Source organism: Mus caroli, chromosome 2 (assembly GCF_900094665.2).
Source record: "Mus caroli chromosome 2, CAROLI_EIJ_v1.1, whole genome shotgun sequence".
NCBI classification, from domain to species: domain Eukaryota; kingdom Metazoa; phylum Chordata; class Mammalia; order Rodentia; family Muridae; genus Mus; species Mus caroli.
Genome location: NC_034571.1, coordinates 64,809,211 through 64,827,711, shown reverse-complemented (window position 1 = coordinate 64,827,711; position 18,501 = coordinate 64,809,211). Strand labels below are relative to the sequence as shown.

The 18,501-nt window shown below is 42.9% G+C and overlaps 1 protein-coding gene across 2 annotated transcripts in view; it reads right to left on the bottom strand.

The window, feature by feature from the left end:
* Nucleotides 1-18,501, bottom strand: part of Myo3b (myosin IIIB) — a 336,970-nt gene that overhangs the window by 135,064 nt on the left and 183,405 nt on the right. The window contains exons 23-25 of one of the 2 annotated variants that reach the window (XM_029484774.1): nucleotides 13,458-13,508; nucleotides 13,293-13,370; nucleotides 10,721-10,926 (exon numbers count right to left, since the gene is read on the bottom strand). In XM_029484774.1, the coding sequence (XP_029340634.1) occupies nucleotides 10,721-10,926; nucleotides 13,293-13,370; nucleotides 13,458-13,508 (335 nt within the window). The remainder of the gene's footprint in view (nucleotides 1-10,720; nucleotides 10,927-13,292; nucleotides 13,371-13,457; nucleotides 13,509-18,501) is intronic. The other variant, XM_021150395.1, reaches the window with a different exon arrangement.

The following is an 18,501-nucleotide window of genomic DNA, read 5'->3' as shown; positions in this document are numbered from 1 at the left end:
GGGAGGGAGGGAGGGAGGGAGGGAGAGAGAGAGAGAGAGAGAGAGAGAGAGAGAGAGAAACAGAGAAAGAAAGAAAGGCAACTAAGAAAAATAAAGAGAGAAGAGGGAAAAAGAAAGAGCAAGACAAAAGAGGTTTTCTTCAGTTGGACTGCTTCAAAACTGGTATGCCCTGGGTCAAGAAAGTAGCAATAACTCTTAAAAAGAACCTTGGGTGTGTAGTAGAAAAAAAATGGTTTGCACTGAATTACTTTCTTTTTAAATGTTTCTTCTTAATTTTATTCATTCATATTTTTAATTGGTTGCTTGTCTTAGTTACCTTTCTGTCCTGTGATAAGACTCTATGGTCAAAGCAAGTTAAGACACAAAGAGTTAATTTGGCCTTATGTTTCCAGAGAGTCTGTCATGGTAAGAGGCATGGCAGCAAGCAGCAGCCGTGGACAGGAGCAGGCAGCTGAGAGTTCACTGCCTTACTGCAAGCACAAAGCAGTAAAAGAAACTTACTGCAAGCACAAAGCAGTAAAAGAAATTTCACCCCAGTGCCATACCTTCCTCGAGCAAGGTGCCCCCTAAACCTCCTAAACCAGGACAATCAACTGGGGTCCACGTTTAATGGGTTGGTCTTGAGAGCCGCTAATACTGGCTCTCAAGATCTGGTTGCCCCCAGATAAGCAGATCCTCTTGCACACCAAGTGATGCTACGTGAATCTTGCTCCCTGATTTAACTGCTCAATAAAAGGCTAGAGCCTGTGATTGGGTGATAGAGGGAGACAGGTGGGGCTTCAAAATTAAGTGAGGAGAGTGCGGGGAGGTAGAAAGGAGGAAAGAGGGGAGGACATGGGTGGGTGTGGGGTGGAGAGGGCCACCATGAGAGGAGATAGACCAGAGCACATGTGCAGGAAAGACATTAGAAACAACCAATTTGTAACTATAGAGTCCAGATCTCCACCCTCTCTGCAGCTCACAGAAACTATCTGAGATAACCAAGTAACATGACAAGAGGAGGAGGATCTAAATGTGAGGGCATCTTTAAACTTAATGAAGGGGAGCTAGAGAGATGGCTCAGTGGTTCAGGGCACTGGCTGCTCTTTTAGAGGACCTGAATTTGATTTCCACTACCCACATGGTAGCTCCAACAATCTCAAACCAGTTCCTGGGAATCTGATACCCTCTTCTGGCCTCCCTGAGCACTAGACACGCGTACAGCACTCAGACATATGTGCAGGCATAACATCCATAAATATTAAATTAAAAATAAGAAAGTTAATGCAGAAGTAGCCATACTCCCAGATTTTTCTCTCCAACTCTCGAGGAAGATGTTTTTATGATAGATTTTAAATTTAATCATTCAAAACTGAGTGGTATGTGAAGAACAGTTAAATGCTTGCACACCTGGAACATGAGACCCCCCTGTTCTCTTCCTGCACAGACTCCAGAACCCTGAAAGCTGTCCTGGGGAGAAGACCAGCTACCTGGAATCTTACTAGACGTGATGGCATCTTGTTTCTTGAATAAATATTAAGGAATCTGTACTCAATTGAGTCACTGGCCATAAAATGTCATGTTTATGTCATGTCAGCTGCTATAGAAAGGGTTAGAATCAGGGATGAGCTAGAGAGTTGTAATTCTCCTGACAGTCAAATTTGAGTCAGCTCCGACCCCACTAAGGACACAACACTCACTGCCACAAGGAACGAGGAACTTCTTTTATTGTTCTTAAGCAGGAAAAGGCAGCAGGAAAAATCAGAGCTCAGAGGTAATGGGCCAACAGCTCAGTGAATATTTGTGTAGGAAGAAAGAAGACCCAGGCCTGAAGAAACAAAGAGAGGTTTCTATCAGGAGAATCATAGATAGTGGCTACGATGTTGCAGTAAGGAAAAGAATAAAGGGAACAATTCACAGACTGCAAATAATGAAGAGATCCCAAGGGGGGAAAGTGCCGTTTCCCCTCAGATCCCCCCATGCATCAGATATATCATGAAATACACTGACATGGCCACAGATACATGTCACCTAACAGAAGAAGCTGAGCCAGAATTGATGGGAAGTGGGGTTGGAAACTCCTTTCGGTAATCTTCTTCAGAGTATATGAAATTGTATAAAACACAAAACAAGCAAGCAGACAGATAACAGTGAAATGTTTGAATTAAAACAGTCATATATAATTCTTTTTTTAAAAAAAGGTTTATTTATTTTATGTATGTGAGTGCATTGTTGCTGTCTTCAGACACACCAGAAGAGGGCGTCTGATCCCATTACAGATGGTGGTGAGCCATCATGTGGTTGCTGGGAATTGAACTCAGGACTTATGAAAGAGCTGTCAGTGCTCTTAACTGCTGAGCCATCTCTCCAGAACCAGTATATAATTCGTTTTCTAAGTTAACATCCAGTCTTGTCAACAAAAAGTTTGTCCTTGACAATTCTTTTAAAGGGCCCAAGAGGTAAATAGACGAGGGTAAGCTTTCTGTGTGGTTAGGGTAATTCAGGGGTATAGGCCTGTCAAAATAAAGGGTAATACACACTTGGTCTTTAGCCTATGTTCCCCTGTCTTTCCTTTAATGGAGTCCCTTACACCATGATTCAAGTAGGCACTTGAATCATTCATCCAGGCCCTTGTCCCAAAGTCTTTCCTTGTCTTAGATTGGTCCAAGGATATGCATGTGATCTTTACTGCTACAGTCGGTTACTGTGTAAGAATTAATTCTCAGAGACAAAACCAATCAAAAGGAGAGGCCAGTGACTTGGTATGACTGCTTGATGCCCTGCATCCAGACACTGGGCTGGATTTTATAAGCCTATATATTATTCTCTTTTAATTTTTGCTTCAGCTCGTTGGTCACTTATTATTAAGAAATTCATGACTCATGTGTCAGAGGAGCAAACAGCCTTCCTGCAAGCATAGCTTTCTGTAAGATGTATTCACACTCTGCAACGAGGCTCCAAGCCCCAACCGCCAGAGATACAGAGAAACCACCTTGTCTCAAAACAAAACCAAAGCCAAAACTTCTCTCTGTTACAGAACAAAGGAAGGCAAATTAGCCAAATTAACTCTTTCTATATGACCTCTAATAAATGACAATATTTTCCAACCTTGGCTAGAGCCCTTTAAAAACCAATGTATTCAAGTTTTTGTTGTTGTTGTTTTGTTTTGCTCTTATTGATAAAGAATTAAAACAACCCATGATCACATGCTCTGCCAGTCTCTGATGTACCTTGCAATCTGAGTGAGTTACAACTCAACACCCAGGCTCCAATGTATCCTTCACCTACTTCTAAGGAGCAGGGGCCAGAGGCACAGTCAGGAATGGTATAATAGACATGAAGACGAAGTGAGATTTTTTTTTTCAAACTTCACAAATCTTTCTAAAGCCACTAACCTGAGCAGCAGTACAGTCCAGATGCAGTGCTTGCTGGGCCTCCCCAGCAGTTAGGATTGAAAGGAGAGGTGGGTAATCCATATTCCAGCACTATCAATAAAGTGCACCTGGAGGACCTCTAGCCCAGCCTGGGGATGTTCCATGAGTACCACAGAGAAGATAATGCCGCTCAAAGCCCTAAAGAATCAGCTTGCCCAAGTGACTGAGGACTCTGCGCAGTGAACAAAGGTAACAAAGAATGGAACCGTGCCTGGTATTTTGAGGACTCCTGACTCCTTCAGTTTTGACTGGGGCTTGATAAAGGTAAAGGATCAAACAGGTAACCGAAAAAGCAGAGTAGCAAAGCAGGAAGACTCCCCTTCACCAAGCAGCAGGACCAAAACTTCCCTAGTGGTGTCTGGATGGTCCTGGTAGTGGAGGGAGCAACATGCTTCCATGGGAATTTTAGATAAACTCCAGGCTGGCACCTCAGAGGGTGAAATGGGCAAAAGTCCATTCAGGACACTGTGGTAGAAGGATAGTGTGATGGTTTGTGTATGCTTGGCCCAGGGAGTGGCACTATTTGGAGGTGTGGGCTTATTAGAGTAGGTGTCACTGTGGGCGTGGGCTTTATGACCCTACCCCTAGCTGCCTAGAAGTCAGTCTTTCTCTAGCAGCCTTCAGATGAAGATGTAGAACTCTCAGCTCTACCTGCTGTGCCTGCCTGGATGCTGCCATGCTCCCACCTTGATGATAATAGACTGAACCTCTGAACCTATAATCTAGCTACAATTAGATATTGTCTATGAATTGCCTTGGTCGTGATGTCTGTTCACAGCAGTAAAACCCAAACTAAGACACATGAACAAGAGTTCAAAAAGGTCTGTGAAACCGAATTCAGGATCCCAAAGAAACCGTAACAGGTATGGTCCAATCATACTCAACAAAATGTAAAGACAAATCAGGAAGGGAATGAAAAGCCAACGGCCACACACACACAAAAAAATGATGTGTGACCCCTAGCTCACACACACACACACACATACACACACACACACAGAAAATATTGCAAAGTGGATCATAGGTATAAAATAGAAGAACTCAAATCATATAACCATTAGGAAAAAGAAACAGAAGTAAATCTCTGTAACCTTAGATTATGTGGTTGCTTAACTAGGACACAAACAACAAAAGACACAGAGCTTCATACAAAGAAAAAATGATACCCCCCAGAAGAACCTATCAAGAAAGTGAAAAGATGTTGGGTATAGTGGCAGATGCCTTTAATCCCACTGCTTGGACAGAGGCAGGTGAGATCTCTGTGAGTTCAAGACCGACATGGTCTAGATAGCAAGTTCCAGGCCAGCCAGGGCTACATAATAAGACCCTGTCTCAAGTAGAAATATGAGGAGCAGGAGGCAAAAGAAGGGGAGAAGAAATTAGAAAGAAGAGGATGATAAATTAAAAAGAGAATGAAGGGCTGGAGAGATGACTCAGCAGTTGAGAGCACCGACTGCTCTTCCAAAGGTTCTGAGTTCAACTCCCAGCAACCACATGGTGGCTCACAGCCATCTGTAATGGGATCCAATGCCCTCTTCTGGTGAGTCTGAAGACAGCTACAGTGAACTCATATACATAAACAAATAAACAAATCTTTTTAAAAAAGAGAAGATGAAAGAAAATATTCGTTCATCACATACCTTATATCACACCGATGTTGATCACATATGTCTGAGGGCATAGACGAGAGGGAGGGAGGTATGGGGAGCAGGGGTCAGGAGAGAGCCTTGCATTCAAAGACATTTGACCTGAGGCTTCCCCTCCCCAGGCTTTTTTGCAGGATGCTGCACAATTCAGCCTTTGGGTTCCAGCAAAGCCTAGGAGAATCAGTGCCACTGGACCTAAAACTGAAAAACTTATCCAAATTGGTCTGAAATCTCTATGTGTAATTTTTTGGGAACCGTGCTCCTATCCCTCCCCCCCATCCCTGAAACACAACTTCAGCAGCTGAGCACCTCCACATACATGGATCCAGGTACTCCCTACCCCCACCCCCTCCTTCTCAACCATCTGAGGCCTTGGTGGTGATGGTGATGGTAACAGTGGTGGTGAGAGAGCAGTCTGCTCACTTTAAATTGCCTGCTATGGCTGCTTAGCTGCATCCCATGGGCCACCATCTTGGCTATGGGATAAAGAAGGTTCACTGCCATGTTAATTAAGGGCAGCCACATGACTACCAGCCATCTTTGTTATGGGAAACTCATAACTTCACCACTATCTTAACTAAGGTGGGAGGGGGGCGGGCAAAGGGGTTCAGTTCCTTGCTGATCGCCAAATCTAACTTCTGTCTTTTAAGCTTCAGCTGTTTGGATAAACTAAGCCATACAGGAAACTGCAATGACCTATAATGGTATCATATAGTAAGTTCAGCAAAGTTACCAGTCTCTCTATGAAACTGTATCTATGATTAAAAATTTTATCTTAATATTAGAAGATCTTCAATTCAAAATTCATGAGTTTTTTTTTTTTAAGGCTCAAACTTAACATGAATAGGCTTTACCCACCTGTATATATTTTCAAGGTTACACTTATGAAGGGTAACTAGAAGCAAGCAAAGTTTGTCTATTCAAATATATGATAGATAGATAGATAGATAGATAGATAGATAGATAGATAGATGATAGATAGATAGATAGATAGATAGATAGATAGANTAGATAGATAGATAGATAGATGATAGATAGATAGATGATAGATAGATAGATAGATAGATAGATAGATAGATAGATAGATAGATAGATGGATAGATAGATGATAGATAGATAGATAGATAGATAGATAGATAGATAGATAGATAGACAGTCCACAGGCACCTCAGAGACCTGCTTACTATGGCATTTCAAATGCTTAAACTTCTCGTGGCAGACAGAGACTCCCAAATCCTAACAGTGACTTCCCTAGGGTCTCTAAAAAGACATGAGCATAACAAAGGACTTCCCCTGGACTATGGTAACCACTGGCCAACCACTGAGCAAGACTTCTCCAGTGCCTTGTCTGTCGCCAGTACCCTGCCCAAACTGTGGACACACAGGATAGCAGACATGCCTCAAGGTTAGTCTTCCAAGCTCCTCCTCTACAGGAAGGCCTATCAGATTTGCTGGGCCAGACAACAGGAACCTGGGGCAACTGTCTAAGTAGTGAACTTTGGACTAGTTGCTGCTATTTTAATTAATATATAGGCTATTTAGATCATAATTTATCCTTCTCAGGTCTCTGAGGGGTTTGTGGACTTGATTGGTGAAAGAAGAAGTGTCTGAGGGTCTAGGAAGTTGTTTTAAGTTGGTAAATGCAAGGTATGAAGGTTGGAGGATATAAAAAACGTCAATGGTGATTAAGAAGGTGATTTAAGGTATATAAAAGAAGTGGAAAAATGTTTCCAATCTCTTCCCCTCTCTGTTGTATTGAGACTTCAAAGTTCAGAGCTTTAACATTTAACAGTGGTAATACTAACACATCTAAAATTTATCTCTTTTTGTAAGCTTAAAAAAATTCTTACAAATTTCAGGGAATCTACACCATTCTACTTCTCACAGGCCAAATGGCCTCCAGATAAGTACTGTCAATCAGCAGCCTATTTCCCTGACTATTTCCCTTTCCCTGGTTCAGGGCTCCCCTCTACTCCCCTACCCCGCAACTACCAAGACCATGGGCCCAAAAGTTTCAAATGGACACCTGAGAAAAAAAATTCCCTAAACTCCTCAATTTATCTGCTGCCCCTAACATACATATCTGTTCCACCAATCTACCAAGCCCAGGTGTTTCCTGCATCCAGAATAGCTCTGAAGTGGCTCCCCACAGATACGCCCCCAATAGTCTCACTAGCTGCTTCAACTGGGTCTTCTCATCCCTAGCCTCAGTTAGTCCTGCAGAGCTTGGATAGTAGCCTGCTGTTCTTCCCAAACCTGACCGACATTCCAGCTCTTTGAAGCCCCCACCCTCTGATAACAATGCCCCAGTGTCAGCAGGAAGTAGTTTAGATGACTATGCCACGCCTTATTCATTTGTTATCAGCAAAAGGCTGGGATGATGGGGTTCAGGACAAGGAGATGAGGTGCATATTTTACCTACCAAAGCAGACCTGGCCTCCAGGTTCTCCCAGCATCCCTCAGTCCCTACCTGTTACAGGGCATGGCTGGCATATCCTGACCTCTGGCCTGAACTTTCCAGCCGAGGGGCCGGGCTTCTCCTTCCGCAGAAGCTTTGCCCTATGTGACATAGACATTTCCATCTCCCCCTCGCCCCCTGTCTCTGCATTTTCTCTCTCCCTATGTGCGCTTGCTCTTTCTTTTTCTTCCCCCTCCCCTCTGTCTCCATTCCCATGGCAACTTCTCTGGCCTCATTCCTTAGGACCAGTAAACTGGCCTGAGAGCAGCTTCCCAATAAACCTGCCTTTAAATACTCTAATCTGGCTTGAATTGAGTCATTTCACCAGCAGAGAACAACTTATCACAAATAACCAATAATCACATGGACAGATGCTTTGTATCACAAAATGTAAGTCAAGTTACTAGGGGAAACTACTTCACACTCAATGAAAAGATCCACAACAGCAAGTGTTGATGAAGACACAGAAAAACTGGAAGCCTCAGAATATTGCTTATGGGAAAGTATCAGTCAATAGAGCCAATTCTTTTAAAAGCTATTAATGACGTTACTTTTTAAGGGTGAGCGTTTTGCTTGCATGTATGTTTGTGCATCACAGGCATGCCTGGTGCTCATACAGGTTGGAGGAGGATGCCAGATCCGCTGGGCCTGGAGTTACAGATGGTTCTGATCCACTATTTAGGTGCTGGGAATTAACCCCAGCCCTATGGAAAAAAACAGAAAACAAGAGTTTCCTTGTGCATTGAATGACTAAAGTGTGTGTGTGTGTGTGTGTGTGTGTGTGTGTGTGTGTGTATGCAGGTCTCCTGCCCAGAGGATGTGACTGGGGCAAGCCTGTGTGGGATCCTGCATAGCATCCCTTGTTGCCTGGCAGATGAGAACATCTTTTACTGTGTTTGGGTCTCTTTACTAAATCTCTCGACTTTGTAGAGTAAACAAACTATTAGCCTTGGTCCTTTTTCTTAGACATTTTGCTTGCACACACTTAACCCATGCAGGCCAATGTGTCCACCCAGGGCAGACCTTCTTAGGCAACCTCCTTCTTCAGAGCCTACTGAGCAGGAAACATGAAGCTGCCCCTTGGTGTTCCGTGATGCGCTCAACTGCCTGGCTTCCAGGAAGCCTCAGTACCTGCATGGCACTGCCACGTGTTCCCTCAGTGTGTACCTGAGAACACTGAGTTGGATAAAGACGTCCAGCTCACTCAGCTCTGTGGATGAGCTCCTCAAAGGCCCTTGACTGGATGGAGGAGGAGATGAAGCTCTCCCAAGGCACTTTGCCAGAAATTTCAAAAGGACACAGAGAGGAAACAGGCTTGTCTGAGTCTGCAAATTTGAGTGATGGGGGGATTAAGGATGAAGGTCCGTATTCCAGAAGGACACACGGGAACCAGAAGAAACAGGACCTTTCATGTTTCAGACTTGAGTATCAGAAAACAGGAAGCTTTGGAGAGCAACACTAAGGAAACATTACCTTTTATTTACCTCTGTTTGATAAACCTCTCGCCTCTGCTCCCTGCCTTTGATTGCTTTGTCCGCCTATTTCCTGCTAAGAGTTGACAAAATAGCATTCCTGAGTGGGAAGATAAGAGCACATATTTGCTGAATAACATCAGGGGAGACTGCTGCTAGCTCATCCATTTTGTTGTTTAGTTGTTCAAAAGGTTCCAAACACCAATTAACTCTCTGGTTCAGAAATCTTTGATACGCTCAGATTTACTGACATTTTGAAACTCTTGTTCGTATCTGCCTAATGGTTTTCTGATCGTGAACAAAGAGGTACCAGTCTATTTACCATTTGACCTGTTTTCTTAAATGTTTTTATGTATTCAACATTTTGTACCTAAAAGCAGTTACACTCATGAGCTAAAATTATCTTTGCTGTCCCCCTCATACAGCTCTAAATTTAAGATTGAAGGAAAAAAAGGCTTAAAGATACAGTTAAATATTTTTTCTTTCTTGTTTTAAATTTAGAAGATCTATTGCAAGAATTTTTCCCCATTAACTTTTTCATGGAACTTAGCAGAGTTTGGAGGGATTCAATGAAGCAACCTAACATATATATATATATATATATATATATATATATATATATACACATATATAATATATATATATATTTGTATACACATATATAATATTCAGTATGTGTGTATACACACACACACACACATATATATGACACAAACATATATATATAATATATACCATATATGAATTATGTATATGGTCAGGATATATAATATATTATATATTCAAGGTCATTTTTCAATATATATATTTCATATATATATTCTGGTATATATCAGAATGGGAGTAAAGAGACAATATGGGTGTGACAGATCTTACAAGATTTTCTTACTTCCCTCTGAGCATCCTTTGATAGCTATGTTTCTTTCTCAAAGGTGAGTTTTGTTGTTATTGCAGTGTTGTCAGTTATTTCCTACCTGTGACTATGTGACACCTCAGGTTCCTTGAACCAGCTGTGGACAGAAGAGCCAACTAGCGTCTTTAGATAAGGCAGCTTCTGGGTTTGGAAACCCCCCACTCCATTTTATGTCTCATAATAAACACACACTGATTGCATTGAATTGAGGAGATTAAAAATGTAAAGGGTGAGTGGAGCTGTCCAGCTGGGGTTCAAATTCTGACTCTTCCATTTATACCACGGGACCTTGGAAAAGTCACATCACTTTGTGTCCTAAGATCTTCGCCTTTTGAACAGAGAAGAGAAAGGCTGGCTCACTGGATTGTCCTATAGGTAACTGAGACTGCATTTTAAGGAGAGTACCTAAATTGCCCTGGATTCTTCTAACACCTTAGGGGCTGGGAGAGTACTGATGACCTCTGTAATAGTGTAATCAGGCCCTAGGAGTGGAAAGGGAACAAGGGCACATTCAAGTCCTCCAGAGTATAGCTTGCTTCTGTTACCACCCTGGAATATCCAGAAAGTTTGCGACTTAAGAATTTATAATATAAAATATATATGAACATTTTTTTAAAATGTGATCAGATGTCAGTCTGGCCTATTGTTGAATCGTCTGCAGTAATATAAATGCAACATTTAAACAAGTAAAATGACAGCTGGTATTAATAACAACTGCATATTTAGAGGGAAGCCTTGGGAGGGGTCTTGTGAGAAGAATCAGTCTTCCAGGGCAGAGGCAGACAGGGTGTACAACGTGCACAGCCAAGGACACTGACCTTTTAACAAACTCTTCAAAGAGGATGCGATGGGAGTAGCCCTGCCTGCGGATGCTGATGGTCTCCAGGATCCCCGTGGAGCGAAGCTGGGCCAAGACTCTGTCTTGGGAGAACTGCAGGGCCTTGCGGTCATCATTGGGCTTAATGCAACGAATAAAGTGGGGCTGTCCAACCACCATTTTGGAGAGCAGATCCATCAGAGAATACTAGCAGGGAGAGAACAAACAGGAAGTGAGAAGTGAGGCCTCACTCACTGGGGTCTGCAGAGCAATGGGGGGTGGGGTGGGGGTGGGGCTTGTGAGGCACTAGAGATGGTCAAGAAAGAACAGGAAATCAGTAACAGGAGATGGCAAGGTAAGTTCTCCCTCCAGCTGCCGTAAGGTTGAAATCACTCTGGGTGCTAAGCAGTATCTCTAGAGGACAGAAACCCACTTAAGAACATGTTCTAGGTTAGCCTGGAATGCCCTCTACTATCCAGAATGATGACATACCATAGTACCCAGCATGGGGACATGCTGATTTATTCACCTGAGCACCACCAGAAAGTCACAGTAAATCATACTGATAACATTGATTGTAAAAGGATGAGGAAGGGAGAGGAAGAAAAGGAAAGGAAGAGGAGGACAAGGAGGAGCAGGAAGAATAGGGAAAGATTATTAGAGGAAAAGATTATGATAGTCAACTATTACATATCTTACAGAGAAGAAAAAACACATAAACAGCAAGAAAGGGGCTCGTGGGACAGGGGTGTGTCCCTCAGGGTTGTCCGTTGTTAGAGCACTCAAAGACAATTAGAAGTGACATGAAAAATGAGTTCCAGTCTTCTAAAATCACTCCTCTAACAATCAGAAGTGGTCTTGCCTAGCAGACCAAGGTATCTTGTTTTTCTGCCCTAGCATTTAGAGACAAGTATTTTGAAGATTCCAAACTGTTTGGCGTGGTCATATTTCTGAAATCTATAAACTAGAGGTTTGTCCTCTAATAGGGACACTGAGAATCTTAAGGATGACATCACAGCCTCCAAGTCTCAAAGGGAAACACATGCATGTGCGCGCGCAAGCGCACACACACACACACACACACACACACACACACACACATCAGATATTAGGAGGACAAGAACAGGGTTGGTAAAGAAGACCGGATTAGGCTGAGGAAGATAAGAAAGAAAGGGAAATCACAAATATCCAAGAGAAATTAGCAGAGAGCTGCTTGCTAGAGGTGCTGTCAGAGAAATCGCATCATTCCATTGGTGGAGTCCTGGACTTCAAGGTCTGAGGCCCCCACCACTTACACTGTGAGCCTGGCTCCGCTCTGCCTATGAAACTCCGCCATCTTGGTTGGACGTCGATAGCTTTCCATTAAGGAACCTTCCTCCATCTACAGTGCGGATTCCCGAGTCCTATTCCTTCAGCTTGCTTCATCATCCTCTAGCCCACGGTCCAGCTCCCCTAGCCCAGACCTTCCCATGGAATACTTTTCTATGCCAACCCTGGCTTACCATCTCATTCTCCGTCTATGAGATCAGCTCCTGATTTCTCCTAACAACAGCATCTCCACTATGAAGCTGCCTGAGCCAGCTCTCCCAGCGCACATCATCTCTAAGAGTCTCCAAATGCTGTTTCATAAGGATTAGTGCAAACTGGTGGAAAGGGCCCAGGTGCTTTACTCTAAGTGTACTTGATAGAACACTTCTAAGTGTATTGTTCTTACACCGCAGGCAGAAGCGTTTCTCTAGATAGAATATCAGAAACTGCGGTGGCAGAAACAAGAATAATAGGGCTCAGGAAAATGGGTCAGTCAAACCTGGAAAAATGAAGCCAATGCTTTTCTCAGTGCACAAACTTGAAAAAGTACTTCCTAAATGTTACTAACTACTGTTATTTGGTGGGACATTGTTTCTCGTCGCTTTTAAGCCAATAACCTGCCCAAAGACTCCCAGCACAGTCAACAAAATGAGCTCTGTGTGTGGTGTTCTTTCTTTACAGCCTCCTCCTTTCTCTTAATCTTTTCTCCCTTGTTTCTGAAAGAAGGTTTTTCTGTGGAGGTCTGGCTGGCCTGGAACTTGGTATGTAGATTTGGTTGCCTACTCCTTTCTTAACTGGCATTTGTGTTTGGTTCCATGGACTCTGTCATTGTCTGGACCTCACAGGGCATGGTGGCTTGAGTAAAACTGTCTCCCATGGATCACATATTTGAATGCGTGGGCATTAGGGAGTGGCACTACTTGACAGGGATTAGGAGGTGTGACTTTTTGGAGTAGGTGTGGCCTTGTTGGAGGAAATGTGTCACAGAGGGTTTTCTCTCCTTGCTGCCTGCTGTTCCAGATACAGCAGTCACGGCTACTTTTCCAGCACCGTGTCTGTCTGCTTGCTGTCATGCTTTCTGCATTGATGAAAATGGGCTAAACCTCCAAAACTGTAAGCCAGCTCCAGTGAAATGTTTTCCTTTATAGGGGTTGCCATGGCCATGGTGTCTCTTCACATCAATAGAACATTGAGTAAGACATGTGGGAAGGTTGGGCTGGTCCGTTCTCGACACAGGTAGAGCACAGAAAAGGCAGCCTCCATACCCGAAAATAAGAAGCCATGGTTTGTCTCTTCATGTTGGTGGTTTCTTCTGGATGTCGAATCACCTCCAGGGTATCTACCTGGAGGCAGAGGAAGAGAGAAGTGGTCTGAGGGTATGGGTAGTTCATGCATTTTTTCAAAACGTGAAGGTCTGTTTAGTCACTAACCTCAGGGAGTGAAGTGTTTAGGACATAACTGGGTACACTGTGAGGAGACTTCTGAAAGACATTTAGAAAAAAGAGGAGGCAGGGGAGGAGGAGGAAGAGGAGCAGGAGGAGGAGGAGCAAGAGGAGGAGGAGGAGAGACAACATTCAAGGAAACTGGACAAAGGCCTGTGAGGCTGTTCCATTTTAAAGATATTTGTCATTGTCTTAAAACACTAGAAAGAAGCTACTTTGGGGCCAAAGGATTTATTTTGACTTCTGGCTTTGATGACTCTAAGTCCTCAAAAACTTTAGGTTCTAGTGATGCACATTCATAAACAAAACACTCAGGATCCTGAGGCAGGAGGATGGTGAGTTTGAGGCTAGCCTGTGCTACCTAGGGAGACAGACCCTTAAGACAATGAAAGGTCTAAAAGAGCCTCCTGTAGAGCCGACAGGTGTGAGCTGCGTGGAGAAGCAGGAGCTACAAGCCTTCCTTTCATGGGCTGCACTTCCGGTGGGAGTGCTTCACCCACAGGCTGCTCAGTGACGGTCCTGCCTGGCCAATGGAAAAAAAAAAAAAAAAAGGAAAGGAGAAGCATGTTTTGAAGGAAGGCTGCTCTTACACACAAAAGAGAAAAGGAAAAGAACTCCATCCGCCTTCCCACCCTCACATTGCCAGCAAAGAGAGACTGCCCTCATCGACAGAAGGCCCTCCACTGCAGATTTCCCCTCTCACTCCAGTGAAGCTAGGGCTCAGGCCTGGTAAGAGTTGGGGCAAGCCAATCAGGTCTGAAGGGAAGACCCTGGCTAGGCTCAGTCTTTGGCTCAATGGTACATTTGAGAATTGGACAGTTTAGTGACATTGGTGACTGAGACAATTTGTATCCATTTGTTTGAGACGGAGGTGCCACTGTGTCCTTAGGCTGCTCCTATAGCCAGGCCTAGGAATTAGGATCCATGCAGAAAGCACCGGACTGGAGCTGAAAATGGCCTATCCCAGGAGTCCCCAGAGCTACCAGAAGAAAGACGCCTCTCCCAGTTCAAGTAGTTAGGCTACACAGCTCCATTTGCTTGTGTATTTTCTGGCTTTTGTTTTATCCTTTCTAGAAAATGTCTCTTTTCTACTGCTACAGGTAAGTCATTTTTTCTATCATCATCTACCTATTTATTATCTATCAGCTATCTATTTATTTATCTATTATCTATCTATTTATCTGTCACCTATCATCTGTCTATTTATCATCTACCTGTTATCTATCATCAATCTATTGTCTGTCTATCTATTAATCTATATTGATCTATCAGATACCTATCATCTGTCAATCTATCCTCTTTCTACCTATTATCTATTATCAACCTATCTATTTATCATCATCATCATCACCCACCTAGGATGTGTTTTCTCTTGGCATGAGTGACTTTTGGACCTAGCATTAAGCTTTATGCCTAGGTATTCTAGTAACAGTTCGGAATGAATGGGCTTAAGCAATCCAATCTTCTCTCCTTAGCCTCCTAACCAATAGGGTCTACCTACCACCAGGTGCAACACTGCTTAAAGAAATAAAACTTACTATTTTGAAGTTCACTAAGATCAACCAACTACAGTAAAATGGAAAATTACAGAGTAAAACACCAATTCATATTTAAAAGCTCTAAGGTGGCTGTGGGCAGGAGGGGGTCCCAAGTGAGTATAACCCCCTGTCTGACCACCCAACAACTGTATTTCCACAAAACTGCAGAGTAAAAGTCTGTTCTTCATTATATCTGTGGGAATACTAGACCCTGTCTTTAGTCTACTAACTACATGCTTAGTGCTATATTTTCCAGGAAAAAAAAAAAAAAAAAAAAAAAAAAGGCTCCCTACGGGGTTTATTTCCACTTTAAGGACTTCAGTAATGTAAGTGAGCAGAAGCCGAGCATGCTCACTTTCTGCTGGTATGACTCTGCGTGATTCCTTGTGGGTGGTGCTAGCTCAGAGTCCTCATGCGTAACTAAACTCATTGGGTCACAGACTCTGGTCCCCCACTACTGAGCAGGCTTCCATATTCATATAGACTCCATGCACAGAACCTTAGATGGCTGTCAAAACTCAAAGCAAATACCAAGTATAGTGTACACGAGAACACTCTCTTCACACAGTCACAGAATTCTCCAAATGATCATCTGATGCAAGAACGGTCTCTATTCCACTATGCAGATGAAAAAGTTAGTGCTCATAGATATTTAGGTAAGTGGTCCAGTCGTGACGCCAGTGTATGCGGTGCCTAGGGCTGAAACCTGCTCTGATCTCTAAGCCTTCCTTCTTGTCTTTCTGCACTGCTATCTGTGTGCTTTCCTATAACTTACAGAATGGAGGAAGTCTGAAAGTACGGCATCATCACAAAGATTTGCCTCGTCTGTCAGCTGAATTTATTCTGCCATAAAGACACCGTCTCTAAACAATCCCACAAACCAGCCAGAGCTCAGCAGTAAAGGAAAAGCTGAAGAATTTTCTCCTCCTCTGGGTAAGTGCCCACCATCTGCATCCTAAAACCTCAGAAGTGTCTCTAATCATCTTCCTGACAAGGCTCTTTGTCAAGAACTTTTACTATCAGGTGATTGATATAGATAGCTCGTAAGAAAAGGCCCTCTCAGAAGCCTCCCTGGCCTGCCTCTTCAATAGTCTATGAGAACTAGTGTAGCCAGGTTGCAGGATGCACCTTCCCCACCCCCACCACCATCTGTGCAAACAGCAGAAGCAGGAAGGCCTCTCTAGCCTTTTGTTTTTCTTCTCTGAAGCATTTCATAAAGCCAGGGCAGGTTGCTCTCTCTGACCTCCCTACCCCCTTGAAGGCATGCAGGTGTCTTAGCTTACATCACAAGGGAGGATGCTGCATAGACCACCAAGAAGGATCTGAAACAACAAGGGTTGCTACATTTTGTCCTCTGAGAATCTCTGCCTGGCTGATTAGACACAGTTTCCCATGTCCCAAGTCTGTCTTTTGAAATGGGGCTCTAAACCAGAAACTTTATGACAGATGACAAACACACAGTAATCATTTTATATCCTACAAAGCCCAGCTTCATAGAGTGCCCTGTGTCCCCTTAGATGAAACGGAGCCCAAATGATAACTTTTCTGTTTTTGCTTTGTTTTTTAAGGAAGTTTCACTAGCACAGGCTAGTCTTGAATGCAGACTGGTCCTGTGTCTGTGGCTTTGGGGCTGGGATTACAGGTGTGGGCCCTGTGCTTGCCTGTGTGTTGTTGTTGTTTGTTTGTTTACTGGTGTTGTCTTTCATGCTTTTGAATTCCTTAATCAGAACTTTCAGTTCATCTGCTTTCAAAGAACAAACAAATTCCAGTCCTGTGTACTTATCACATATATGCTTTTAAATGTAGACCACACACTTCTCAGGTGGGCAGGTCTGGACAATGCTGTATGGAACAGGGAAGGAGATAGCACCAGGCTGGATTGTAGGCTTAAAGGACAGGGTCCAGGTCTCAGCAGGACTCCAAACTCAGAAATCAAATGTAAGAAAGAAAGGAGATCTGGACAAGGGAGAATCTTTTTGTGTTCTGATCTCGCTTAGAATTTTGTGGAAGCCAATAACTCCAACAACAACAACAACAACAACAACAACAACAACAACAAAAGGACACCACCTCCCCCACTCCAGGCCATCATATTGTGTAGATTCTGCATTTGTTAATGTGCCTGCCTGCTAAAATTTATCTGTAGCCACAATGTCAACCACCAGTGCTTTTTCCTGGTCATTCACAGAATGTACATAGTAGGAAAACACAGGAGTCAGTCAGCTGGTGCCCAACTTTCCGTTAGAGTCAGAGTCACAGCCTGTCAGTCCTTCTGGGTCAGCTCTACACACACACACACACACACAGGTCTGCTCTCAGGGCCTATTGAAATGCTTCTGATTTTGCATTTATATGTGCATTATTGGTAACTGCCCACTTTTGGGGGTCCTCAAGTGTAATGCTGAAGTACTATATAGTGTTTCTAAACCCAAGAAGAGGGTCATGAGCCTCAGGCAGAAGATGTGTGCTGACAAGTTCCCCTCAGGAATTACAGTGAAATTGTCTGTGATTTTAATGGCACAGATGCTGTGTGGGTGAAATATGGTTTTTATAAAAGTACTGAACAGGTTTGATTGTAAGGTCTATGTGACTCTAAGTGTGTGTGTCTGCATGTGTATGTGAACTTGTGTATGCTGTGTGTGTATGTGTGTGTGTGTTCAAACAAAATCACATCAACTGAGGGTTAGGTTGGCTCTGACCAGACTGTTGCTGGAACCTAACCCTGTGTTACCCTCTAGGGGCAGTTGTTCAGCATTGCTGTTTGCAGTGACATTACAGATCATAGTTTTTATAAATAATGAGAATCAACTGCATTTAATACATTTAATAACATTTAATACACACCACATTCTCATGTAAGATCAGGAAGTTCTTAGGAGCACTTACACTCCTATACACATCTCTCCCATGGGCCCATCTAGCCATGGCGAATAGTCCTGATAGCTTGCCAAAAAGAAACAACATTAGGGGATTCAAAAAGGTCATAATAGCAACATGGGCAAAAAAAGTTATCATTACATAAAATCTTTAGAGCCCTAGTATTTGCAAGTAAATATTTTATTATCAAGAAAGTATAAATCTGTGCATTTGTATCAGTTCTAGAGTAATATTTAATGGAATTATATGTGATAAATTAGTTATTTTTAAATATGTTAATAGGCTATATAAATAAAAAGTAAAAAAAAAATTCAGAAATGTGAAGTACTTATTACTCCAGTGCCTTTAAGATAATTGGTTTTCAGGTTAGGATGTGTTTTTTCCTTATTCTTGGGGGATATACTGGAAGGGATGTCTGAAGTTGGGCTTCATCAAACTCCTTTTCCTATGCATACACTTGTACAATAAAGTTTAACTTGTAAATAAGGCAGAGTAAGAGATGAACAACAACGAATGATACAGTGATCAACTCTAGGTTGTACTGTACTAATAGAATCAGGAAGCTTGTGGGGCTTTTCCCTCACATCAAACTAGTCAGCATCTCATGTCTGAGGGAC